The sequence below is a fragment of the Condylostylus longicornis genome, unplaced genomic scaffold, assembly GCF_029603195.1.
Source record: "Condylostylus longicornis isolate FDR11 unplaced genomic scaffold, ASM2960319v2 ptg000119l, whole genome shotgun sequence".
NCBI lineage: Eukaryota > Metazoa > Arthropoda > Insecta > Diptera > Dolichopodidae > Condylostylus > Condylostylus longicornis.
In genome coordinates, this window is record NW_026578087.1 from 101,317 (window position 1) to 128,575 (window position 27,259).

The window sequence follows — 27,259 nt, forward strand, 5'->3', positions numbered from 1 at the left end:
AACTTTGACATTTCTCCTAAATTTATGCAATATTCTGTGTTAATATGGAATTATTCACGAAACAAATCGTTTTCATTGCATGGATCTAACAAGGTCTAAACGTAAATTGTTTAAAGAAAATGTGCTGTTTTACAAACCATGGATTTAATCAACTAAATTTTTTGTTATAAAAAACATTTTAAGCTTTGTTTTTTGTAAATATTTTTGAAAATATAAATTTAAATAATAACATAATTGGTGTACAGGCGTTTCAAAAAAAATAAAGTATAAAATTATTAGTGTATTGTTCACATTATTTAAGTAGTCACACGTGTACTCGTATGTTTAAGATCTTAAAATATTATTTAAAAAAACAACATTTGTATGAAAGTTACTTGGCGGAAATTTTTATGCTTTCTGTGTTCCGTACAAAAATATTCACCTTCTTATAGATTCTTTCCTTCTAAATCTCAATTGTGCATGCAGCTATACTTATTAACGCGTTAATAATGACATCATTTATATAGTAGACAATATGACTGCTACTTATGTAAATAATTTCATTTGTACGTAATTTATAATTCGATTAATCATCATCAAATAATGTGTTTTTTGTTTTACACCATGTAGCACATTTATAATTAAACATTTAATATACAAGTATGGATATAATTTTAATCATTATGATTTAATTATCTCATAATGACAAAATAATTTCAATGTTTTTATTACAGACATTTCAAAATTAAGAATAAAATTTTATTCTGTTTTCTTAATTTTTATAACAATTAAGTCAATGTTTATTCTATTAAAATATAATAATAATCAATCAAAAGAAAAGAAACTCCCGAGAGCATTAAAAAAAATTAAAGCATACAATGGCAACTATTCTCAAATATACAATAAGGGCTGTCTCCAGTACATATAAAATTCTCTGGCCTGTAACATTCCTACCTTGCATTAGAAAGTAAAAATTGTTAAAGAACTTCTAGTTATTAAAAATGTTTAATTGCAGGCTATCGTAGCAACGCCAATTTTAATATTTAAAAAAATCCAAAATACCTTAAATTAATCTCGTCTTTAAATCGCGTACCTTTGTGGAAGCAAATTTTTGTTTTCATGAAAAATGTTCCATTGCACACACATACATGAGGCTTTCATTAAAAATTTCATAAAAAGCAAACAAAATTGCATTCTAAAATTTTTCATCTTTATAATGCATAAATATGTTTTGTGTTCTAAAACCTTTATACATAGTTACTCATAAATTGCCCACTTAGACACGTTTTCATTAAAAATTTTCCTTTTCTTTATCTAATTAGATTCTCATGTTTTCTCTCCCGTACGGAATTCTATATGTTTGCTTTGATTTATTTATGTAGAGGTATTCAAAAACTCAACGTATAAAAATTTTTTCTTATTCACTCCTTCTCTACATTTATAATTCTCTTATACTGATATACTTTTAATTTTCAACCCTATTCTAGAGAGTTATTTAACTTGTCATAATATTCATAACAAGAACATAAACATATCTACAAATTTATTGCGTAAAATACATTATTGTTTTCTATATAAAAGCATATACATACATATATTAGAATATAGTTATGTTTATAACAACTATAAGCATAATTTATGATCTAATGTAATACACACACACATAAAAATTTATATAATGTTTTTAATACATATAAAGTATAATTCTTGATTTATTATGCAATAATAAAAACATGGAAACTTATAACAGGTGAAATAAATATAAAATTATTATAATATTTTGTAAGGTACGATTTAAGGTAAATTTTGATTGTATGATATTGTAGGAGAATTAATATTCTAAGAAAATTGTAATGTATTGATGTTTTCATTCATGTTAAACACTCGTTAAAAACCATACAAAAATAGTTTTCCCCGAAAATGATAAGTTACTTCACTCATAAATATTAACACATAAGTAAGTAAGTAAGTAAGAGAGGGAGGCTGCACCCGTACAGCCGCGCAAAGCCTATGCACTAGGCCAACAGAAAAAGGCCCATCGGCCACCCACAAAAACCCAACAACCCCAATGCAGTTCGACACACAAGATCCCCTATCCAAACCAGCCAACTTCCCTGGCGAAGTCCAAAAGCCGCGCAAGAGACACTCCGGAAAATCAAGCCATCGTAAAAATAAGCCTCCAAGACACGCCTCCTCTTCCACATTAGAAACGGACAGGAACAGAGGAGATGCTCCACATCCTCCACCTCCGCCACATCCCGACATCCACGGCATACACTCGTCATAGCAACCCCAAGCCACCTGGCCATTTTCCCCAAAAGGCAATGCCCCGGCAGAACCCACCCCAGTGTGCTGAGATCAGCCCTATTATATCTCAACAGCATCCTCGTCCTCCTTTCGTCCCTGATAGGCCACATTGCCCTGGTCACCCTACACGTGTGAGCCTCCGCCCACAAGACCCCGCTCCTCTTCCTACACTCACCATCTATGACGGCAAGATAAGCCCCCAGCGGCAGACGAACCGACGCGTGTACCATGTCAGCATCACCGCCAGCCCTAGCCCTCGCAAGACGATCTGCCATCTCATTATGCGTGCATAACCCCCCACACTCCAATCCTCCCTTTGTGGAACCACAACCCAATAATCAACCCTCCAGTCGGTATATGGCACCACAAAATCAGGCCTAATGTCCATAGGCCGCATTCCATATTCTCCCAGAATTCTACTGTGTGTGTATTCCCTGTTTTTAAGTATTCCCATCGCCTGTAACCTCAAGGCACTACACGCAGCCGCCGCTTTCACCTGCTCACCCATCGGATCCAGGTCGAGAATAACCTCCAAACCCAAAGCGGGTGTAGTACGCAATGCACCTGTCACTCCAACACACGCGATACGCTGCACCCTCTCCAGCTTCCTGCTTTCTCTATCCCGAACCACCCCATACTTTAGAATAGGCCTAACTACACACTCATACAACCAGTAGACCAGTCGAGGACTCACTCCCCAACGTCTACCAGCCGCCCCCTTATAGGCAAACAACGCACTCGTGGCCCTCCTTACCCTATTCTCTATGTTTTCCCTCCACAGCAGCTTACTATCCATAATATAACACATAGTGACACAAGTATCTAATCTTCTGTCGTATGGTGGTAGAACGCACACCTTTGAATGGCATAAACAATATTGACATAAAAAGCTTAAGGTAACTGGGCTGTTGATTGTGAAGGAGATCAACATCATTCAGGGAGTGAAGTTCCCCTTGGACTTTGGAGCAAATATAAGAGACATTGTGAGGTCTAAAACCAATGAAAAGGTGAGAGTGTGTTTGTAGGGTGTACATACACGTAAACATCACGAGGGCCCTTAGACACTATTCATCAATATTTCATGGTCAAACATAGAAAGAACCACAAGAGGAACAGGATCTTTACTATCTCGGACAGTACAGCCGTTCGCTGGGACTCTCATCTGATGTACTGGGATCCAAAATGCTAAGCGTATGGGTTAATGCCCTTGATGTCATGAATATGTGTAGCAAATTAACATTGATGCGAGTGACGGGATAGATGACCATGAAAGAGCAGAAGATAGACGGGTATGAAAATCCAGAAGGAAGCGTCAAATTCATTTCATTGAACCGGAACCATACTTTGAGGTGCCAAAAACAGCGGTCGTGCATGTTCTGAAGGGTAAGGAAAAACAAACCAAGGTCGATACAGTGATAATGTAAGTGAATATGAGAAGCTTAGGTTCTCTTCAAGTCGTCCCAAAAGATTCTATGGGACGACTTGAAGAGGACCTAAGCTCCTCGATCAAATCGCTTAAAGTAATATATTGTCACACTAATCTTATTTAATATGAATTCGATCGAAGCTGCGGGTATCAATCACTCATATATACTTAGATTATAATTTAGTCAAATTTAGTCTAATTTATTAGCTACACTAATATAATACGTTCTTTTGTCAGTTTTAACACCATTCTTGAAAAACTATATTTTTTCTCATATACAATTAGAGTAAGATGAATGTGAGTGACCGATCCCTGTCAAATTAATTTATTATTGTTAAATAATATTCGTAAATATTCAATCTTTATCAATATTAATTAAACACAAATATATAACTAACTATGAAATAGAACCCCACTTGCTTTATACATTATTTAATTCCATACATCTACATGCATAAAATTTATAAATATCCTAAATTCCCTGTAACGACTTATAAATGTTTTATAAGATTTTTTGCTTACGTAAAAATATTTTAATATCCTTATATCATAATAAAATTTTTCTAAATAAAAAGAAAATAAAACATTCTTCTTCTCCTCCTCCAATCACTTCTTATTCTCTTCATGATATAAACTAATAAAATATACTCGAAAATGTCCTTGATAATTATATTACGATATATAATTTTACATATAAAGTATAACATTATTCATTAAGAACCTTACTATGTTATATAATAAAAATTGTTAAAAATTTAATTTAATTCAATATCAATTTTATCAAGATGGATAGAGTGTCATATAATATGTGGAATCGTCTTCTACTCTCTTATATTCGGTAGCAATATCATGTACTTGTTTAGCACCTATACGAACACCCTACAGTGCAAATTATTTAAAAATTTATAGAAACTCTGTAAATATTGTTATCACTTTATCGTTATCGCTATTTTGAACTGAAAATAACATTTGTTCGGCTCCTCGGGTTCCGTTCTAATCCAACCCATTCCTTAACCTGTGCATGTCACAGCCATCTGTGAATTCTATGCTGGATTTAAGCTATTTTATAACAAGTTTACTTTTGCTGGGAGTCTATCTCTGAATAACAGCAAAATTTTTGATGGGCAATCTCCCCTTCCTTCTTTCAAATTCGTTAGAATTTTGACCCGAAATTGTGTATTATTCAAAAATTGTGATATCCAACTATAATGATATTCAATTTTTCATTAATGATAAAACGGACTCCTGAACTTACAGAACACTATGTACGTATACAAGTTACTATAGGTATATAAATAGAGCCATGATATAATATAATATGAAAGGAAAAACCTAGGCCTACTTTTTAATTAATATTCAATAAAAAAATAATCTAATCAATATTACAAACACTAACACGTATACACATGTACATAGTCATGTATATGTATATTAGTACGTACACAATATTCTTTCCTTATTCTTCTCGAGTATATGTAAGACTTAATGAAATTCTATACAAAGGATATTCTTCTTATATTTTATCTTTTGTTAATGACATAAAGGATGTAAAATACATTTATTATATTAAAAATAATAATAGCAAGGAGAACAATAAAAATCAAAATCAAAAACTTTGTATCAATTTCTTCTTTTGAAAAAAAACTTTTTTTTTTCATTTTTTTTTTTTGTCCATTGATAGTTTTTTATTATTTATATTGTTGTCAATATTATTGTTCTTATATAAAAAAAAAAAACCAAATAATAAAATTGATGAAATACTAAACTAGAATATCCTTTACCTTATTAAATTCTTATAAACACACATACATACAAAATCATAGTGTATGTATTGAAAATAATTAACATGAATTCCAAATTAAATAACCACAAATAAATGAGAATACAACATAGAAAAAAAAATATTGAATAGTGAGTTGGAAAATATCTAGGCATATAGATTAGGTAATAAATCTCTAAAATGGCCTTTTAATGATTTTGGGATAAAAAGAAAAAGAACAAAAACAAAAGTAAGAAAGGATAAAAGAAAATTGAAATAAAAAATTATTTCCCTTTTTTTACTTTTTTATTTTAAAGGATTAAATTAAAGTTGGATTATTTTAAAAAGTCCTTTTCACATAATTAAATTAAATCGAAAAGTAAAAAATAATTTTGTATAAAATGAAATCAAGGACATTTAAATTCAAATCAGGATTGTATTTACCTTATGAAAAGAAAATTTTCAATACATAGATTACTTCTTATACTTTTTGTAATTTTTGCCTTTTTTTGACTTCATTATATAAAACAGGAAAATTTGATATTTACGGATTTTCTTAGTAAATTCTGGGAAGAAAATAATGGATTGAAAATATTGATAATTTGCTCTTATCATAAATAATATTGTCAAGTATCAAATAAAATTTTGTGATTAAGGTTATATCGAGACTGTATCTAAATTTATAAATTTTTGAAGTACTAAGGCCCTTTGGCTCTCCTCATTTCGATCCATAAGATCTTTTGTGATCCCAATTCCAGCCTACATCAGCATAGAGCTCTTATAGTACCTAAGGCTATTGGCATACAGCAGCACTGCCTCCTCCGAAATATCTTTAAAATTGATAAATTCATTCGTAAATATTCAAATATGAAGGAGGTAACTCCGATCACGATATAATATTTTGTTATATTGTAATATATGCACTAACTTTTCTTTGGAGATGCGACAAAAATTCTTATACGTATGCATACAATCAGTCGAACATTTCTACATATAAATACAATCAATTTTTGTTAGAAACAATAAATTTAAGCAAAAATACACACAAACTCCACACACAAACAAAAACAATTCTTTCTCTCTTTCGAATTTTTCTGATCTCAAAAGCATTTTAACTGCAACTTAAATTGCAAAACACTTTTTTAATGTCATTTACTACCACGTCTTAAAGATATTTATTAATGAAATTTTAAGAACAATGAATTAATTGTGTAAAACTATCCTCGTACACACACACACATATACCCACAAAAAATCATTGTTAATCAAAATTTTCCAAAAACAAAACCTTCAGTTCATTTTAGTTAATGTCAGCGATATCCAGTTCGTTTTTTGAATGGAAAATGAAAATAAATAAAATAGAATACAAGATGGAAGTTATCTAATGACACAATTAAATTAACGAGAAAGAAAAACTTCTTTAATTTCATCTTCTCTTTTAAAAAATACGTACCTTATATGAAACAAAAAATATCACGTGAACTTCCCGTTTTTATTTATTATTTTTTTTTTAGAGAACAGCAAACGAATCTGACATTATTATAAATTTTCCATTTTTAAGTGCATTTCTAAAACAAAAACTTTTTCTTAAAAGATATATTTGAGTCTGAACAGCTATGTTAATTCTGTGCTACCGGTGTTCCTTATTGAATTTGTGAGACTCACAAATTCTAATTTAATTTTGAGTCAAGAATGTGGAAAAATATCAACTTATGAAGTTATATAAGCAACAGTATTTTACTGCCAACAAAAATGAATTTCATGCGTTAGCAATTTTAATCCAATAAATTAAGAAGACTAAGTACACTCGACTTGGTTATGATTATAAACATCAAAAACAAAGAAAAAATAACGTAGAAATATCAGGATGAGAGTATAGGTAAACAAAAACAGATTTTCAAAAATAATTGTGCACGAAAAAAGGAAGAATCTTTCCTTAAACTTGGTAACTGAAATTTACAAAAACATTTTAATTTTTATGGAACAAATGTAACTAGAATGTTTAATATAATTAGTGAGTAGGATAATTGTAATAATGCACCTAGATAGCTTGGAATTCAATATACCTTCGAATTGGTGCATTTAGACCAAATAGATTCTTCTGTTTTCTTTCCGCATTCCAAGCAGCCTAAATTTTGTCTGTTACATGTAGAATTAAGCAAGACCCAAGAAATTTCTGAATTGAGGTCATCAGTACAGAATACCAGCATAAGACCTTCTAACATATTCATCCTAATCCGGCAATGCATTGTCAAGACCCCATTATTGTACAAATATCCTTCCATCAGCGAAATATAATTAGCATCATGTTCGTTTAAAATAATTGCAAAAATCATTAACTAAATGCTGTTGGGATGTACGAATTTTGATCTATTTTGTGGCTTTTTGCAAATTTTGACAACATTTTCCCTGATATATCGAAATTTTCAACCAATTCCATTTCTGGTAAATATTTTTGTTACACCCTCACAATAACTTCAGCTTGAACTCACTATACATTTAACTCAATAATTTTAAATCCAAATTTATTGGCGTGTGACACTTCCTTAAAAATGTTTACGTATAAGATCCGCCAAATGTCAAAAAATAATGCTACCTTAAAAAGTTTCAATAAAATTTCAAACTATTTTTTTCCCCTAAAAGCCACGTCATTTCACTATTAATGAGTGTTAAGTTTCGAATAACTAGGAAAAAAAAAATAAATAAATTTTAAAGAAAAATTTTTAATTTTATTTTCATTTTGCTTTTTAGTTCTTCTAATTGTTTTTGTTTTAACAGTTTGTGTTACATAATCCAGTTTTAAAAATAAAACAAAACAACAGAAATAATTTAAAGTATAAGTAGTGTAAGTTATGTTGCAAATGATAGAAATTAATCTAAAGTACACACAACTACAACTGCAACTACACTTTAAAAGCATAACAAAAATCTCTTATGCTAAAAACAATTATGAAGTTTTGTAGAAAAAGCAAAACGGAAAAACGCAACGAAATATGCGGAAAGAATCTGCAGAGAATAATAAAAAAAAATTCCTTGCTCATTTTTGTTTTATTTATTTCTCTATTTTTATTTCATATTGTTTGTTACTTTCTCTTTCTCTTTCTCACTTCCCATCTATTTTTACTGCTTCTACTTTAAATTAATTTTTAAATTCTTTTTAAATTAATTTACAGTTATTTTTCTTGTACAACATGACGTTTTATTTAAACTATGTATTTGTTTTTTTTTTTGAATTTTTTTTTTATAAAATTTTATTGAGAAAAAATATTAAAATTTTATTTATTTTGTAAAAGTTATGATGAACATTTGCACAATGTTTTTAATTTTTATAAAAAAAAATTATTGAAAAAAATACAGTCGATTGAATTGATGGTTTTCAAAATAGCACATTTCCCTTTAAAAATTGGAACTAACCGAAAATAACTGACGAATTTAAGGAATTCGGATGGCATAGAGCGAAGCTGAAGTAAGAGCCAAAATTATATATTTCTTGTAGAAGTATTTAAAAGGCATTTTTGTGATCTTGGGTAATACTTTGGCTAAACTTGTCAATACATCTTGAAGTCGGTTATGTGCTCATCACTTCAAGCACTTGATCATGAAGTAATAAAATTTTACTAAATATATAACCAAATAATATCTTAAATAACTTTCCAAAACTAAATTATTTTCTATAAGCTATCTTTAAATTTGCAATGTCAAACATTAAATTTATAACGGAGTACAATTACGGAGAACATTTATGTAAGTAAAACGAAGAGAGTACGAAGTTAAACATTTTTTATTTTAATTTCTTTTACATTTTAAAATTATTGTACAATCCTTGCATTTATTTTTGCATGCTGCAAGTCTCTGGTTCTCTTCAATAAATTCTGTATATAAATTTTTGCATAACTTTTTCAATATCTATGCATACTTATATTTTAATAATTTAAAACAAAACTTTATGAGAAAGAAGTTTCAGTTATTTTAAGTAAAACAAAAAAAAACACTATAAAATTTATTTTAGAAAATATTTTTGAAGCATAATGAGTAAAAAAAAATCAAGTAAGTCAAAAGTTTTTAATATTCGAGCATCTGCATGCAAAAGTTTACAGAAATTTTCTCTGTATCTTTAATTAAATATACACAAATGTACGTAAATACTTAGATTTAATAATTAAAATGCAAGTAGAACCTAGGAACTACACTGGACCACTTTCATTAAGAATTAAAGAACGAAAAAAATTAGCTTATAAGGATTTACAAAAAAAGATAAAATAATTTCCCTCTCATAAATATTTCTGGTTTCTCTTTTGCATGTTATAAAAGTGGTCTATAAATTGAAAATTAATATTCAGTATTCATACATTCTTTAAAAACTTTCTAAAGAGTATAATTTTTTTAATTTTTAGTATACCTTCGTTGAATGGTAAACAACTAGTTTATGTTTGAAAGTGTAGAGTGTTCAAATAAAACGAGTATAATATGATATGCAATACTCCAAAGAGAAATAACTCCTATTTACTTAAATTTCAGTTATTATTTCGAAAGCGGAGCTCAAAGAAGAAAAACGTTCATCTGTCAGTGCTGACGAATTTAGCAGTTTTAGCCAATAAACGATTAGCGCCTTATACAGATAATGCGCCTTGTTTTAGTTGTCGAAGTAGTGCGACAAACGTCGTTGTGTCATAAATTTGGTATTCCAAGTGGCGATTGCAGTGAGAGCGTTCGGAGAATATCGAGAAACACATATGTTAGCCATATTACAGTTGTCATTCTGATATTATATATGGCATAGTGAAGCAACGTTTTTATTTGTCAAAAAAAATATAACAATTCACAAGTAAGATGGATGCACCAAAAATTAATTTTTATAAAATTAAATTTTTCATTTTTAGCATAAAAGTGACAATAAGAAAACCATTTGAAGAGATCGAACATGACAGAGAGCGCTTTCATAGCAAAAGTCCTAAAATTCGCACAAAATAGCTGCGCTGCATATGGAATTTTAAGTTAAGTAAACCATCTAAAATAATGTTAAATCTTTTGATCCTTAATTTTTATGTCTTTTCAATTTCATCACTATTAGAATTTGATAAATCCATAAACCAAAATGCAAATGAAGGCTTTTTTATTTAAAAATATAATAAATAACGACATGATAGCGGCAACGGCAAATGTCACGTAAGTGACGCAACAATCAGGATGGAACCGAATATTTCACCATTTTAAAATGGTCTGTTGGCCTTGATTAGTTGCTCAATTTTTTAGCAACGTGCTTCTCCATTAAACTCAAAGTTTCAAAAATGAATTCAAAATTGAATAGCTTCCTCCTCCTGTCTCAGTTGAGCTTTTACATTAAGTGATGTCTTGACTCTCTCTACTTATGTACGTCACATTTCTCTTTCTTGTTTTTTTCACCAATTTTTTTCACATTTTAAAAACAAATAAAATTTTATTAGGATTTTGCTTTATCTTTTTTCCTACCCATTATAGTTTCTTGTTCTATTTATCGAAAAAAAAAAACAAATTTTTCCAATAAATTTCAATTTTTATCATTTTGCCTTTACATTAATTTTTTCACCCAAAATTTTTTATTTCATTTTTGTTTTTTTTTTCTGTTCTTTAAATGTTAAGTTAAACATAAACAGAACAGATAAGTTTAAAACAAAATGGAAAATTTGATTTGTATTTGAAGTACAGTTGAAAAGAGAGAGATAAAAAAAATTCTACAAATAATGAGAAAAGTACAAACATAAGTAAAAAACATTTAAAAAAAAATCTCATTTGTTTTAAGAGAATTGAAAAAAGGAGTGGTAATTAAAATTTTCGGGGAAAAAAAATTTTATGTTGTAGGATTCAGGACAACTTTCTTGAGAAGAATCTAAAATTAATTATTAGGGAATTCTTAAGAGGCTTATAAAAACACTTAACGCACTTTCTAAAAATAAACATTAAGAGTAGGAGCAAAACTTCACCAGATTTACTTTTCAAAACTTTTAACATTTTAATTTTAATGAATAATAATTTTTGATTTTCAATCATTATTACTCCTAATTTTAATTATTATTGAAAGAAAATTTGATTTCAAGCATAATTTTTTTAATTAGGTTTGAGTTTACTGCGTTAAATTTACTGAACTTCTGTCAATATTATCAAGGGTTTATTAACTTTTAAAATTATATTAAACTTTTTAAAAATAGTCTATATTTAATATTCAAAATTTGTTTTTAAAAACTATTGGATCTTATCCGCACAGACACATGCCATAAATATCGTCATAAATATCGTCATAAAAGATTCATAAATATCGTCTGGGGTTTATAAATGTGACATACCATTAAAATCGTATTTAAAATTTCTACAACTATTGGAATTGAATTCCATTAAAATTATAACCATGTCCCTTAAAATTAAGCTTTAAGATCCTAGAATAACAAGTCTTATTTCATAAACTAACGGACGTACTACGGTATACTCAACCTAAAATACTCCTGATCCTAATTAGTTTTACTCTAATGTGCCTTGTTTTAGAACTTTAGCGTTCCAAACCTTTTCTTTTACAAGTTGAGAAATCTGAATATTCACATGCTGCTTCAACAAACCCTGCGTTTTAGGGTACAGTTTCTTATTTCTTCACTTACTGTGTGGACACCCAAATCCGTATGAATGCCAATCTTGTGCACATACCAAGAAGCACCTACAATGTCACAAAGCTCTTTATTCTGCGGAAAACTTGTATACCATAAGTTCATGGGCTCCATTATTTGGTTATATATAAACACTTTCTTGTACATGCAACCACGACCTAGGAACCAATACTTTTTTCTTTGAAAAATAAAAAATTAATTAAATCCGAATTATTTGGAATACTTCAAATATTTTAATTGTGATTTTTCAATATTTCTCAAATGAATTTTAAAATTTCGACAAAAGCACGTCATAAGCATATTTCGAAACTTTTTGTAAAAGTAAAAAAGCATGTAAAAATTTTTGAAAACTCATTTAAAAACCAAAAAAAAAAAATTGAAGATTTCATTTGTATTTTTAGAAATGTGAAAAAAAAACTTTTTTTTGTAGTTGCTAAGAAAATTATTTTCGGATTTTACTTTTTTAACAAGGAAGGCATACAGAAAAAAAAGAAAATATCGCATTTCTGCCATTTCTTTTATTTTAATTAGACAAATGAAAAATGAAAACTTTTTTATTTCAAATACAAAAAAAAAAAGAAAACACAATTTTTCACCATTTTCTTTTATAATACAATAATTAAATATTGAAATTAGTGATTTTCTGCCTATATAATTCACTCATTTTATGGGATCCGTTTGTATATAGAGGACCATATCACAAATGTACATATAATCTTATACCTTTTCTCTATTTAATTTACGCTATACACCCAAGCATACATTCTTATATAAGTCATCATAAATTAAGTAAATTTCCTTGACCTTTTTTTTGTTATTTTCTTTTTACTCCTACTTCTTCTACTGTCCTTCATTTCAAGTTTCTTTGCAACGTATGTGTTCCAGTTGGACTTGGTTTTAGTATAAGAAGTCAAAGTTTAAATGAAATGTACAAAAAAATTCTAAAAAAAATTCTTACTTTTTTTTCCGTTCCAAAGATATTTTAATACCCCGAAATAAAAAATTTTATGAAAATAGCACTTAATTGGGGGCGATCTTATTCTGAAATATTCATGAACAACAAAGTAAAAATTAACAACTGTATTCAAATACCAGAGAAGCAGAAACAGGCAACTGGACTAGTTGTCTTAATTTTATATTTTAATCAGATTAAATAGAACATTTCAATCAATTTTCCATGTTGCTTTGTCTTATGCAGCGGTCGGGTGGTTGTACAGAAGTTAATAGGCTGCAAATCTTCTGGAACAAAATTTCGAAAAATATATTTGGCCTCCCAATTAGGGATAGCACACCCGGCTTATATTATTCTAATTTTACTTTACGCCTAACTTCAAGGTTTTTCAATAGCTTGTTGGGGAAATTGAAATCAGAAGAGTTTGTTTCAAATTTAAAACCGAAAATCTACCCTTATAAAGGAAAACCTATATATTACCGAAATTGTACGAGAAATTATTGAATTCTGTATTGGCTATTCTAAACTGTTATACAAGTTTTATATTTAAAAACTACTTTTATGTTTTTTGACCGGCCGATTAAAAATCAAATAGAAAAAAAAATTTAAAACAAATAGAAAAAATGAAATTGTCCCGAAAAAATTAACCTTTTTCTTATGTTTTTTTTGACTAAAATAGAACCAAATAATTTATTAAAGCTGCGTTCAAACACGGAGAGAAGAGGAAGAAAATTCCAAAAAAAAACCTTCTGATATGCCCACATATTTTTGTCCTTTTAAGTATAGACTAACACAGAGAAAAAAATGTCATAAAGTCCCTTTAATTTTTTTTATTTTCTTACATCTTTCATTTTTTTGATTCCTTCATTTTTTTTTTTTCATTAAATGAAATACAAATATTCCATTTATTTTTATAATTTTCTTTTTTTTTTGTTTTTATTTAACGTTTTAATTTTTTCACTTTCTTTTATTTTGTATAACATCAAAAGATTTATTTGCGTTATACTTTTTTACTTATTCCTATTCCATATACTAACAATGTACGTGAAATATTAAGAATGTAAAAAATTTCATCTGTACTTGTCCTCGTCTATGATTTCATTAGTTACTTCAAATTTCGTCCAAGCCTACAAATATAACTCAATAATTGGATTCCTAAACAAACGGCTACAGGAATGATAAAATATAATAAAATACTTATAGGGCAACACTTTTTACATGTAAACTAAACCTATAAATTCTGACTAGGTAAACTAATATACGGATGTAAACACACGTCATCATCATATTTGCTAATATGACATACAATATGTCATTGTCAATCGATATTTTCACTGTACGGATTACAACCCCAATTATTTATTTATGTGCTGTCCTCTCAATAAGTAGCCTTTTATACATGCAAATTAATATCGAAAAAATGTGATTTGATTTGCAAAGTGACGTTAAGCTTTATTTATTAAAAATGAAAAAAAAAAATAATTAAAATTATAAAATTTTTTTCGTTGAAAAAAAACGCTTATGTTAGAAGAGAATTTTGTGTAAATATTCATTCTTAAATAAATACTGTTCTTTTAATTAAGAAAAACCAACACATTATATCTTTAAGATTTGCTTTTTTCTCCTCTCGTTTTTAAACTGGTATGAGAACTCGTGCTGGTGATATACTTTGAAAACTCAATAAACCATAATTTTATTCAAGTAAACAATTTTAAGAATTTTAATGTCATTTTGTGTTGATTTTTTCGTTAAAACAAAAATTTCATTTTAATTCAAATTATAAATTAAACACAATAAATTTAGAAACTATACAACGAGAGACAAGAGATATCAAAAAAGTGTATAAAACATTTTTAATTTGAAAAAATTTCCTTCGAATCAAAGTAAATATTAAAGTTGACCTCGTTTAATGTTCAACAAAATTTAAGAGCGAATTTTTTTCAAAAACTGACAATGCGTATATTTTGACAATCACACTAATTTGTAAAAAGGCAAATACTCTTTGAAGTTGTATAGCAATATAACACTCTAACCGTATAACACTTCAAAATTATTGAAAAGAATAAGTAGTATATTTTTTTTTGCATATTTATTCCGGTACATGGTTTTCCAATTTTATATAAAAAATAAACTTGAAATCGGTAACTTGTAAATTTATAAATTAGTTTTCACTCCAGCATTTGTAATATTCACACATCAATGTTCCATTTCCAAACTGATCTAAAATACCACATTTTAATTTAGAGCACTATGCACTTTTAAACAAAACATCAATTTCAATGTATATTGTATTTCTAAGTGTAAACGGTCAGTTCAATCAAACTCGTTGCTATGCAATAACACGGGTTTTGGTTCGTTCACTCGTTTTGGTTAAAATTTTAACTGAGTGTTAAAATTTAGTTAGTCAAGTTTTAGCTTGAAATAATTTGTCAAATATTTAAACAAATTTGCCTCAATGACTCAATTTTAAATTTTTAATATAACCTTGAATTAACCTTGAAGTTTGAATTGCGATTTATTTCAATCAAGATTCAAAATTTGAAATTTTTTTACAAAATTTCGACGATTGAATTGACATAATCGCACCTTTATAAAAAAAGTAATCAAATAATGAAGAGGTTCTTTTTTAACTATAACTTTAAGGTACATAAATAATATGAATAAACCAAATATTAGGAAAAAAACAGTATTCTGCCATTGGGAATGATAAATTTCAATTAAAAAGCAAAGTTGAATATCCAGAAATTGAATTCAGCATACAAGAAAAAAACTATGAGCAGAAAAAAAATAAAAAGAGATTCGAAAAATGCAATTATACCGGAAAAAAAAAATTTTTTGTTTTTAGAACAGAACCAACTTTTTGAATAGAATTTTTTTTTCTCTCTCTTTCTAAAAAATTAACATTTTGAAATTTATTTGTGCACACGTTTGTAAATGTGTCTATCGGTTGCATATTTTATTCAATTTCAAATATAAATGTTACTATTCAAATATTTGTATAAGAAGAGGTAAGACACAAGGGGGAGGAATATTTTTTGTTGAAACTTTAATTTTACAGGCTTGGAATATTTTTAAAAATTATTCGGAATTTAAACAACCATTATTGTGAAAAATATTAATTTTTTTAATTGAAAGCGAAATAGCCGCACTCCACGGTACAACACCACTTCTACAGCCCGTAACTATAGAAGAATAAATTAATTCACATTATCGAAAAATATCTAACTATAATCAAATTAAAGCAAGTCCTAACCATTTTCCAATAAGTTCATTGAATTTTTCCACAGGTTGCTTTTAACATTCACCAAACCAAATTACCATCATTGAAAATAAATTAAGTTATTAACCGTATATCTATATATAGGGTTCAATATACCCATTTTATAAAAGATTATGCCTTAAGGGCAAAATTTTAATTCCTCATTATAAAATTAATAAACAAAATAAGATGTAGAGAAGAAAAATAATTTCATGCAAGACAAATTTCATAGAATTCCTGAATATTTAGCCTCAGGAATATTGTCAAGAACTTATAATGCAAATTATATTACAAAAATCCAACTTACGTACTGTAAAATTTAATTGTTCGATCAATACATGTGCAATATGCATATATTACGGACTTCGTTTTATAATGTGAAGATTCTGGAAACGAAATTTTGATTTTTTTAATTTAAAAGGCTTATAAACACTTTTTTATCGTATATAAGAGAAAATTGAAGGTGGAAATCTGTCTACACATTACGGTTTTTTTTTATTTTCTTTTGAGTGGCAAGCACATGCATATCTATGGATTCGAAATCATGTTTCATTTTAGATATATCTTGCTTTCGTTTCATTGATAAACGTGGAAAGATTAATGCATGCTGAAAATACATAAAAATCTTCAATATAATTTGACAACGTATTGTATAGATTGTGGCCGTTAGTGTTCCACTTTAAAACTCAAGAAATCATTTCTCCAGTTCCAACCATTGTCCAGATTTGAAGTAAAATTTTTCTCAAAGCTGTAATTTCTAATCATGTCGTCCCTGGGAAAACACAGGATGTCCCACGAGATTTCCTCACGATCTCTCAAGCCCCCAACGGTCCACCCAGCCACATTGACTCTGCCCGGCCTCAGACCACCTGCCTTGGCGACGGAAGCGAACGTTATATGTAGTGATGTAAGCCCAAACAGTTTCCTTCCCGGGGGATTCCACCTTGTCGTGGTGCGGAAGCTTATGTAGGACCAAAGAACCCAAGAGCGATGTCGGCGGATACTGTATATTTTAATACTATATATTTCAATACTGTATATTTTTATATTATATATTTTTATACTGTATATTTCAAGGTGGAAACAGGCCTTGAACGTAATGCTACTGAATTTAATACCGACGAAGAGATTCGGGCGCTATCGCGGTCTTCGTCACCCACGATGATCCTGTGTGAGGAGGATTTTGAGATTAGCTCAGAATTCAACTCACAAGGGGTCAACAGGAAAAGGTCCTGCTCGACCTCTGGGACAGAGGGTAGTGGTGACATAACCATCATCAGTAAGACTGACTCCGTTTCGCTCTCGGCAGAAGGTGGCATTAGCATCAGGACCGTCAGTGAAGTTGGCTTCAGCAGGATCAATCCGTTTACGGGTGAGGAGTCAAAGAACCAGGCACGGGACCCGAGTAACAATCTACGTAGTGCTAGGCGGAGGCTGCAGCGGCTATCGCTCAAAACCCCGGGCGGAGCTTAGTCCTTGGGAGATAGAGCAGATGGAGAAAGCGAAGGCGATCCTGGGCTCGAAGAAGATCAGAGAGGTTTCGAAACCCATGATTCCGGAGAGAATGAGGCCTACTGTGGCTACTCCGGTCTCATCGGGTTCCGGTGCGCTCAACAGGGCTAGGGAACCCGCTGAGGCTGCATCGAAAACCGAAGGGAAGGTGGCTCACCCAACCAAGGGCAAAGTTGAGGTTAGGAGGGACCACTTCCACAAGAAGAGGGGACGCTCCGACGATGGTATCCTGCCGAGCACTTCCAAGAAAGCAAAAGGCACAGCTTCGCAGAAGGGGGATGTGAGGCAGGTTACCATCGTGGATGAGAGCGACCCGGAAGGCCGGTTGGATCATGAAAAATGGCAAAGGGTGGAAGAAAGGATCCAGGATGAGCTACTGGGGGTGTTTTCATCTAGCTCAGATCTTCGATGGAGCTGGATGGGATGAAGGCTTCAAGGTGGTAGCGTGCTCCAACATGGCTTCCAAGAAGTTCTTGGAGGACACGCTGCCGAAGCTTGACGGCATCTGGGAGGGGGCCAAACTACGGGCTATCCCTAGGTCCGATGTTGGTAGGTACCGGAGGCCGAAGTATCAGGCTACTGATTCCACAGAATCGGGAGTTTGGGGCTGAGGACTGGACTGTGGTTAGGGAGGAGCCTCGGAAGAAAACTGGACAACACTCCCCTCTGAGCATAAATAGGAAATCGGTGCGATATATAGAGAAAAATTGCGGATTGGTAAGGTTCAGCTTAGATGGTGGGGTTCAGTGGTTAGATGGAAACGTTAGTATACGGGACCTGACGCTTAAGGACTAAGTCCTGTATCACAAAATCGGAGTAAGTAGACAGAGATCTTGTATTTTCACCAGGAAGGAACTTAAACTTTTTCTTTTATATAACTTTTGTGACGGCGATACAACTGTGGTAAGGTGGGAGAGGAAGAAGAAGGATTTGCCTCTTCTTCTGATCTCATGCTATATGCCCTACGACAACGAGGCAGAGCCGCCGCCGGGAAAATTCAGAGAGGCTATGAGGATGTGGAGACACGATGTACTGGCTGGGTGTGATGCGAATGCGCACCACACTCTATGGGGAAGCTCGGATGTTAATCAGCGAGGTGAGTCCTTAGTATATTTTCTTAGTGTTACTAACCTTTGTGTATGCAATAGGGGTTGCGACCCTACTTTCGTCGTTAGAAATAGGACTGAGGTGATAGACCTTACTTTGGCTACTAATTTAGGGATCTCAATGGTCAGTAACTGGATGGTATCGGAGAATTCTTCCTTCTCGGACCATAGCTGGATTCGTTTTAGGATAAATTTGCAACCGGAGGTGAGGGCGTCATTTAGAACCCCCGAAGGGCAAATTGGGATGGGTACTCGGCGGCCCTGGAATCTGACATGACTGGGCCGGTACATGAACTGATAAGAAGAGGTAAGCCAGATGACAATGTGGTTAAGTGTCTGAGTGCGGCTATGAGGCCAATTGCCCAATTAGCCGCCCTGCAAAGTGTGGTACACCACCATGGTGGTGCAACGAAATTAGTAAATCCAAGAGGAAAGTAAGGAGGCTACATAATTTGGCGAGGCGGGGAAGCAGCCCACCCATGTGGGAAGAATATAAGAAGAAACTGAGGGCTTTTAAGTACACAATAAGAAAGGGCAAACGGAGGTCTTGGAGGAGCTATTGCACGTCGTTGGAAAATCCCAATGAGATTGCAAGATTAAGGAAACTACTATCGGGGGAGCCCCTGGTGGCTGGTTTTGTTAAAAGAGATGATGGTACTTGGGCTGGCTCTAGTATAGAAACGTTGGGGGAGCTGATGGAGATTCACTTTCCAGGATCAATTCCCGAGGGAAAGGGAAGAGCAAAAGCCAAGGTGGTTCCGAGGAGAGGAACGGAGACTGTACTAGCTCAAGGTAAAGAAATTTTTACGGGGGAGAGGATACAGTGGGCTATAAGTCTTTTGGCACCTACAAGCCTCCGGGAACGGATGGGGTGTGGCCTATTATGCTGCGGAGGGCACCGAGAGTGATCATTGATTGGGTGGTGGTAATTTTTCGTAGCTGCCTGTATATGGGGTATGTTCCTAGAGAATGGAGAGAGGTAAGGATGGTTTTTGTGCCGAAGCCTGGTAGGAGTGGTCATGTCAGCGCGAGGGATTTCCGGCCAATCAGCTTATCGTCTTTTGTGCTGAGGACCATGGAGAGGTTAGTTTTAGCCGAGTGGGGCACAAGTAGGGTGACGATGCTGTCGGTGACAGGCACTCCTCAGGGGTGGTCCTATCGCCATATCTGTGGGTCTTGGTTATGGAGGGAGGGTTATCTTAGGCTCATGAGGGATAGTGGATGTAGAGTTACTGCCTATGTAACTCTACATCCTCGAGTAAATACCCGGAAGTACTGAGTGCAATAATGCAGGGGGGCCTTGATAGACTGAATGGTTGGGTGCGGGGATGCTGCCTTTCTGTGAACCCTTTCTGTGAATTGGTTGCAGCGTATGGCGTGTATTGGGGTGACGGGTGCATTGCGTACTAAAGGGAGGATTGGAGTGTGGGGGGTTATGCAGGCATGAGGGGTTATCCATCTACACCAATACAGGTCTTGTGGGCGGAGGCTCAAGCGTGTAGGGTGACCAAGGCAATGTGACCTATCAGGTACGAAAGGAGGACGAGGATGCTGTTGAAAGATAATAGGGCTGCTCTCAGCACACTGATTGGGGTCCTGACGGGGCATTGCCTTCTGGGGAAAATGGCCAGGAGGCTGGGGATTGCTATTACGGATGTATGTCGTAGGTGTCGAGATGCGGCGGAGGTGGAGGATGTAGAGCATGTCCTCTGTGCCTGTCCGTTTCTGATGTGGAAGAGAAGGCGTGTCTTGGGGGCTTATTTTTACGATAACCTTTAGGGGGACCTTTCCGAGATGTCTCTTGCGCGGCTTTTGGACTTCGCCAGAGAGGTTGGCTGGTTCGGATAGAGGAGTCTTGTGTCGAACTTCATGGGGGTTGCTGGGTATTTTCTGGGAGTTGCCGATGGGCCTTTTTTGTTGGCCTAGTGCATGGGCTTTGCGCAGGTGTACCGGTGGAGCCTCCCCTCTTACTACTACTACTACTAAGCCCGAACGGTACTTATTTAGCCGCCGTCGGACTCGTTTTCATGGTTCTCTTAATCCAAAAGCGTGCTCATTAATTGAAAACATAATAATTTCGAATAATTTAACACGAATCCAAATCTTTTACAATACTTAATACAAATTTATTAGCGAAACTTCATTAATTCTTTAAAATTTAAACTTTAAAACACGCATATTAAATTTTATTTTTGTTAAATCTTTAAAAGATATTTTAGTATTAGGTATTACAACTTTCCCATGTCAATAGCTTTTATCGGTAAGTACTAATATCAATATTTCTTTTTCCAAAAAAAAAGTCTTGCAGAAGATACAGTTAATCCAAATAGATTTCAATTTAGATTTCAAGCGGTTTTCGTTCCCCCTTTTATTTTTTTCATTTTCATTTTTCTTATTCAAACTTTAACAATAGAAACAGATTTGAGTTACAGGATTTTACGTAGAAAAAAAAAATTCAAAAAAAAAAACAAGAATAAAAAGTACATAAAAAAAATTATAAAAAAATGGAAAATATTAAAAGATGCTTAGAGAGAGAACGTTTATTTGAGGACATATCATGAATTCAAATTGCAATATTCTACAAAATAAAAATGACAATAACAGTAAAGTGAAATGGTTAATCGTAAATGAAATTACGTTAAAATATTCTAATGTGATTTTAAATATAAAATTTTAGCATTATTAAGTCTAAAACTTATGGTGGTCTATATAAAACTACCCTAAAATTTTAGTAATTTAATTTAAATATTCATTTGACATAGGGATCTGGGATTACTTAATATAAAATATTGGAAAAGTTAAAATTCGTGTATTTTCAAGTATTCGTCCTACACCCGACCGATTTAATTTTGTACGAACAAATTTTTTTATTGTATAAATGTCAGCATACAAGTTCTAAGATTTATCATTTTCCATTCCCAGTCATCGTCTTCAAAAGCCATTAAATTTTAAAAAATATTTTTATTAATCACACCACAACACAACACAAATTTCTTAACTTCAAATTAAAAAACCATAACTAACATTGTAACAAACATATTGCATTATCATACATAAATATATTTTCATTCATGTATGTCAGACATATGGTATGAACATAAAATAATTTCTAAACGATTTTCATTCAATTTGAAAATAAACTAATAAAAAATGCTGTAAAAAAATAAAAATAGAAAAAAAAAAATTATTCCAATTTTATACTTTTTTTTTGCTTCTTCTCATAAGAATAGATTTTGATTCAGATAATTTCATACACTTGGTTTGATAATTTCGTTAAGTATTTTTAACAATTTCAATTTAACGTACGCCGGAAGAGAAAAGAAAAGTGCAAAAAAGACACCAACAACACAGATTGAATTGAAACCATTTTCTTATTCTTGAATCTTGAGGGGGAGAAATTAAAAAAAAGACTTAAAGAATAATAATAAAGTGATGACATCATATCGACGCTAGAATTTCAATATTTACACATTAGAATCGATTAGATTTTATCATTATTCTCTTTTTCGTTTTGCTTTTTCATATAAAATATTCTTAAAACAGTTTTTGAATTCCTAACTTTTTATTATTAAAAAATAAAGAATTTTTACTCTCATAAAAAGGAATTTTAATTTCGAATTTACTTCAAGAAAAAAAATTTACATTTTAATATTCGTTTCAAAGATTACCAACATATTATGAACTTTAAAAATTTTAATCATTCTAAAGTTTAATGACACGTCAATGCCGAAAATCGTCACAACTATTCAAATTACGCTGTCTATAATAAAAATGACAGAAATCTACTACCATGTATTGTCGAATATTCGAACGACTAAAATCAGTAAGACTAACCTGAAAAATTACTATTGATAAAGCAGAATAGAAACGAAACACAAGCATTCAATGCTCTTTGTCAAATAACTTGAGCTGCCAAAATTCAATTGAATTTATGTAGTAGTAATAAAGGAGAAAATCCAAATTTATTCTTCTCTTTCATAATTTTCAAAATTTCTCAGCTATAGCGCAGTGTCTTGTGGTGACTTAATTAAAAAAGCTACCCCGCTCTGAAAATAATATAAAATTAACGAAATTTTTTATTCAACTCTTTCGATATTTGACATTCATGTCTATCTCTCTCTTCATTTGTCATGCTAGCAACTCCAAATTTTCTCTCAAATAACATTTTTTTTTTTAAATATCTCTTTGCACTAATACACATTTATATTATTATTGTATATTAAATGACAGGAAAATTAATACATACACATAAATATATTTTGTAGAATTTAAAAAAACAGAAGAAAAAGAAACGCAATAAAATAATAAAAATAAAAATCTAAAAATAATTACTTACAATATTGTCGTATCCATTGGTATTACAGGAATCGATTTTAAATGTATACGAATACATCGAACTGCATTCTGGGTACAAGAACATCCTGATGGGCAATATAATCCAATCGATTGGGTAACTAATGTGGTGGTAATTAGAAGAATTGATAAAAATAAATTCTTCATTTTGTGTGTGAAATTTTTTTCTCTTTTTTTGTGTTGTCCTTATTTTTGTTTTCGTTTCCTTTCGTAGTCCTTTCTAATAATATTCGGAAATGGTTATTTATCGACGAAAAATTTCTCCCCTCCCTTCTTTTTTAATTAGATTTTTGTTTTTTTTCTATGTTTTTAATTTATTTCAGAATTTTTTTTGATTGTTTTTGGGTTACGTACGTTTCCTGATTTTTATATTAGAAAAAAATTCTTTTACCTCTTTATTTTTACTTATTTTTTTTTTTACGGTTTCAAAGCGAATTTAATTCCTTTCTAAATGCGCATTTTGTCCTTATTTCCCGTTTTTTTTGCTGAATTTCGGAAAAAATTTTTCTTTTGCAAAATTTTTACACTGAAGTAATTAGAAAAAACCAAAAAAATTCCTTTTTAGTTTCAAATTCAAATAAAAATTTGTAAAAATAAAAAAAAGGAAAGGAAATTAAGGAGAGTGAAAAATGTTTTTATAAAAGAAAACAAAAAATCCAAACAGTCTCGTTTCGATTTTTTTTGTTGTTTTATTTCAGGAAGTTTATATGTTGTTGTGGTTATTCGTTGAGTCCTGAAAAGAAAAAAAAGGAAGAAATTGTTGTGTTTTAATAAAATTCGTATTTTATTATATTTTTTTATGATTATTGTCCTGCTTATACGAAATGATTTTTTTTTGGGGCATAGTCAATATTATAAATATTAAATAGATTATTTAATATAGACACAAAATAAATTGGAAAAGTTTATTCAAAATATAATCAACTTTGGCAGACATTTTCTTAACAATTATTTAGAACAAAATTAAAATATTAACCTAGTTTAAGAATATTTTTTTGAATTTTATTTGAAAATTTGTTCATAGCAATGCAATATCTTGTATGATAGCTATAGAAAACTTAATAATGTGTGTGTAATGTTTTCGATATTTAAAAGATTTGTTACATGAAATTGTAATTTTATGGGTAACACAAATAAAATGTAGCTAATTCGATCATTAATTCGAAAATGTAATGCACAAAATAGGTCAACTATTACGTTCTCATTTATTGCTCGAATAATCCTCTTTTAAGTGTACCATTTGTATACGTACCCATTATTTATGCGAAGAACATAAACACATATTAATTAAAAATTAAATCTAATATATTAAAAGTTAATTATGCTGTGATTAAATTCCATCATGCTATGAGTATGTTCGTCTGCCCTAGTGTCTGTTTATAAAATTTCTGTTTAGTTTAAAATAGAAATTTAAAATTGGAATAGATTTTTAATAGAAGTTTATTTCGGTAGATTTTTTTTCCATTTCCTCCCGCTCCGAAGTTATCATTCATCGAAATTTGTATAACCTGCATTTTTGTAGACTTATATTTCCGAAACTGCAAGCTTTACCAAATTACTATAAAGGAAGTAAATTCTAACTAACTTAACCGCCGAATTCGACCATCAGCTCACTTATTTAAATTTTTTTTTTTTACATCCTAAATATATGCAATGAATTGATATATATGTAGATTGTTATTAAAAGCAATATTTTCACTTTTTGACGAAAAAACTGCTTCTTCACAAACCATTTGTTTGATTCAATTTTATTTTATTATCCTCTATAATAGTATTATGATTAATAAATAGCAAATAGTTATTTTAAATTCACTTAACTTTTCTAATTAAGTACATTATCGTATAAGTAAAAATTTATATATATAAATAAATTAATTAAATTTAATGTAATCTCATTTAATACTGTAATGGTTGAAATTTACTTATAACAATATTTTAATCATTTTTATTCGCATATTTAATGCTCGCATACACTGTAATACTTAACACTTTAACACTTTGCATAAGCAATACAGAAATGCATTAAAAAATGCGAATATTGATGAAATTTACATATACATAGTTATTATGAAAAATTACCTATATTTGCACATATACATGTTAAATGTATTCATTAGACAGCAATGTAATGTGTATGCTCTACAATATTTTAAAATTTATTTTAAATTGAATTTAAATTTTTAATAAAAATTGCATAAATATTACGTAAAATATTTAAATTTTCATATATTTCTTTATCGATTCATCGTTTTCGTGAATTAACACATTTCTGAATAAATTGAAGTTCATAATTCCGAAATTTTTGGAATCTCATAAAACCAAATATTGGTGGTAATGTAGAGATTGTAGCTTAGATCAAGAAAGGGATTGAGTTACATAAAACTCTTACCTTAGTTCCTAATTTTAGAATTTTAATACAAACCTACAAGACGAAAAAAATACAAGAATAAGGAGCCATGAAGGAAAATTGCAAATTACAAGTTTAACTCAGATTGAGCCTTTGAGCCATGAGCCAAAGTTAAAACACTTTCAACAATTTTATAATTTAAACTTAAAGTAACATTTTCTTCAAACATTTTATCAAAAAACGAAAATTGAATTACTCGAAACCAATACGAAAACTTAAGATTTTAAACCATAATTCTATTTTATTTACAATTTCAATCAATTAAATTAAATTAAAAAAAATGTTATACTGTGTAGAAGAAAAATAATCTCACATGATCTGTTATCAAAAATAATAACATTAAAAATAAATTTTTCATTTTTCATGTTTGTTTTTTTGGGATTATTTCAATTTTTGTATATTCATTAATCTGACAAAGAAATTCATTTCAAAAACTTTTTTAATACAAATCTTAAAATCTTCTTCTTCATCTTCATTTTCATCTTCTGCTTCCTCTGACATTTTTGTCGAAATTTGTTTACTTAAAATATAAAATAAAAATCTCTAGAGTACAAAAAAAAAAATCTTTAAGAAATTCTTTAAAAATAGAAATCAAATTTTCAATGTTGAAAAAAGAAAAAATTTCACCTATACCATTTTAATATATACGCGTACATATGTACATTATTTATACACTCATACATATTTATAACATAGCATTAAATACATATGAATTATTTTTAAATTATATCCTTCATATCATTTTAACTTAATATCCTTTTCCAGTATTAATATAATCATAATAATAACAGTAAAAACTTCTCTCTCTCTCTCTTTCTCTCCCTTTCTGTCTTCCTCTCTTTGAGAATGATGATAATGATATGAAATTTTACTTTATAATACTACTACACCTTATATTGTTTGTATAAAAAATATGATAATGGATTGAAACAACAAAATACTGTTGTGTATACCTACGGTACCTACGTCGAATACATTTAGGAGAACACACAAAATAACGAAAATAAAAATTCTTTATTCTTTTTATAAATAAAAGTTCATTTTTTTTTTGTTTTGTATTTCGTATATCATTAGGTATAACAGACAAGTGCAACCTTTACAGGATTATGAGCCGCATTAAGAAGTATGAATATTATACGGGCCTGTAATACTTAAGAGGAGTATACACAAAATCAATCTAATTTTGGATAATGACCCATTTATATTTTCGGGGCCAGCAATTTCAATAAGCAAAGCAAATAATATAGTTTCAATATACCACCAATGAAAACATTAAAAATAAATTTTGCATTTATTTGCAACAACTTAATATCATTTATAGCACGCATCACTATTTATGAACCCGTTCAAACCTGCCAATGTAACATTAAGAACAATTAACTTGCAAGACTAATAGAGAAATAAAAAAATGGCACCGCATAGATTATGCTGGCTGAAAGTCTTACTGAACGGGGGAAAAATTGACGACTCGGTAGTAGTTAGTTATTTCTGGGCGCATAAACAACGCATATCATCCTTCTTGATATACAAAATATAAAAATTGTGGTATAAGTAAACCGAGTAGTGG

General features: G+C 30.5%; 1 protein-coding gene across 2 annotated transcripts in view; it reads right to left on the reverse strand.

Moving 5' to 3' along the window:
• LOC129614797 (peroxidasin) overlaps window positions 1-27,259 on the reverse strand; it is a 139,527-nt gene that overhangs the window by 86,873 nt on the left and 25,395 nt on the right. For both annotated transcript variants that reach the window (XM_055529672.1, XM_055529673.1), the window contains one exon: window positions 23,269-24,018. In XM_055529672.1, the coding sequence (XP_055385647.1) occupies window positions 23,269-23,432 (164 nt within the window). In that variant the 5' untranslated portion in view covers window positions 23,433-24,018. The remainder of the gene's footprint in view (window positions 1-23,268; window positions 24,019-27,259) is intronic.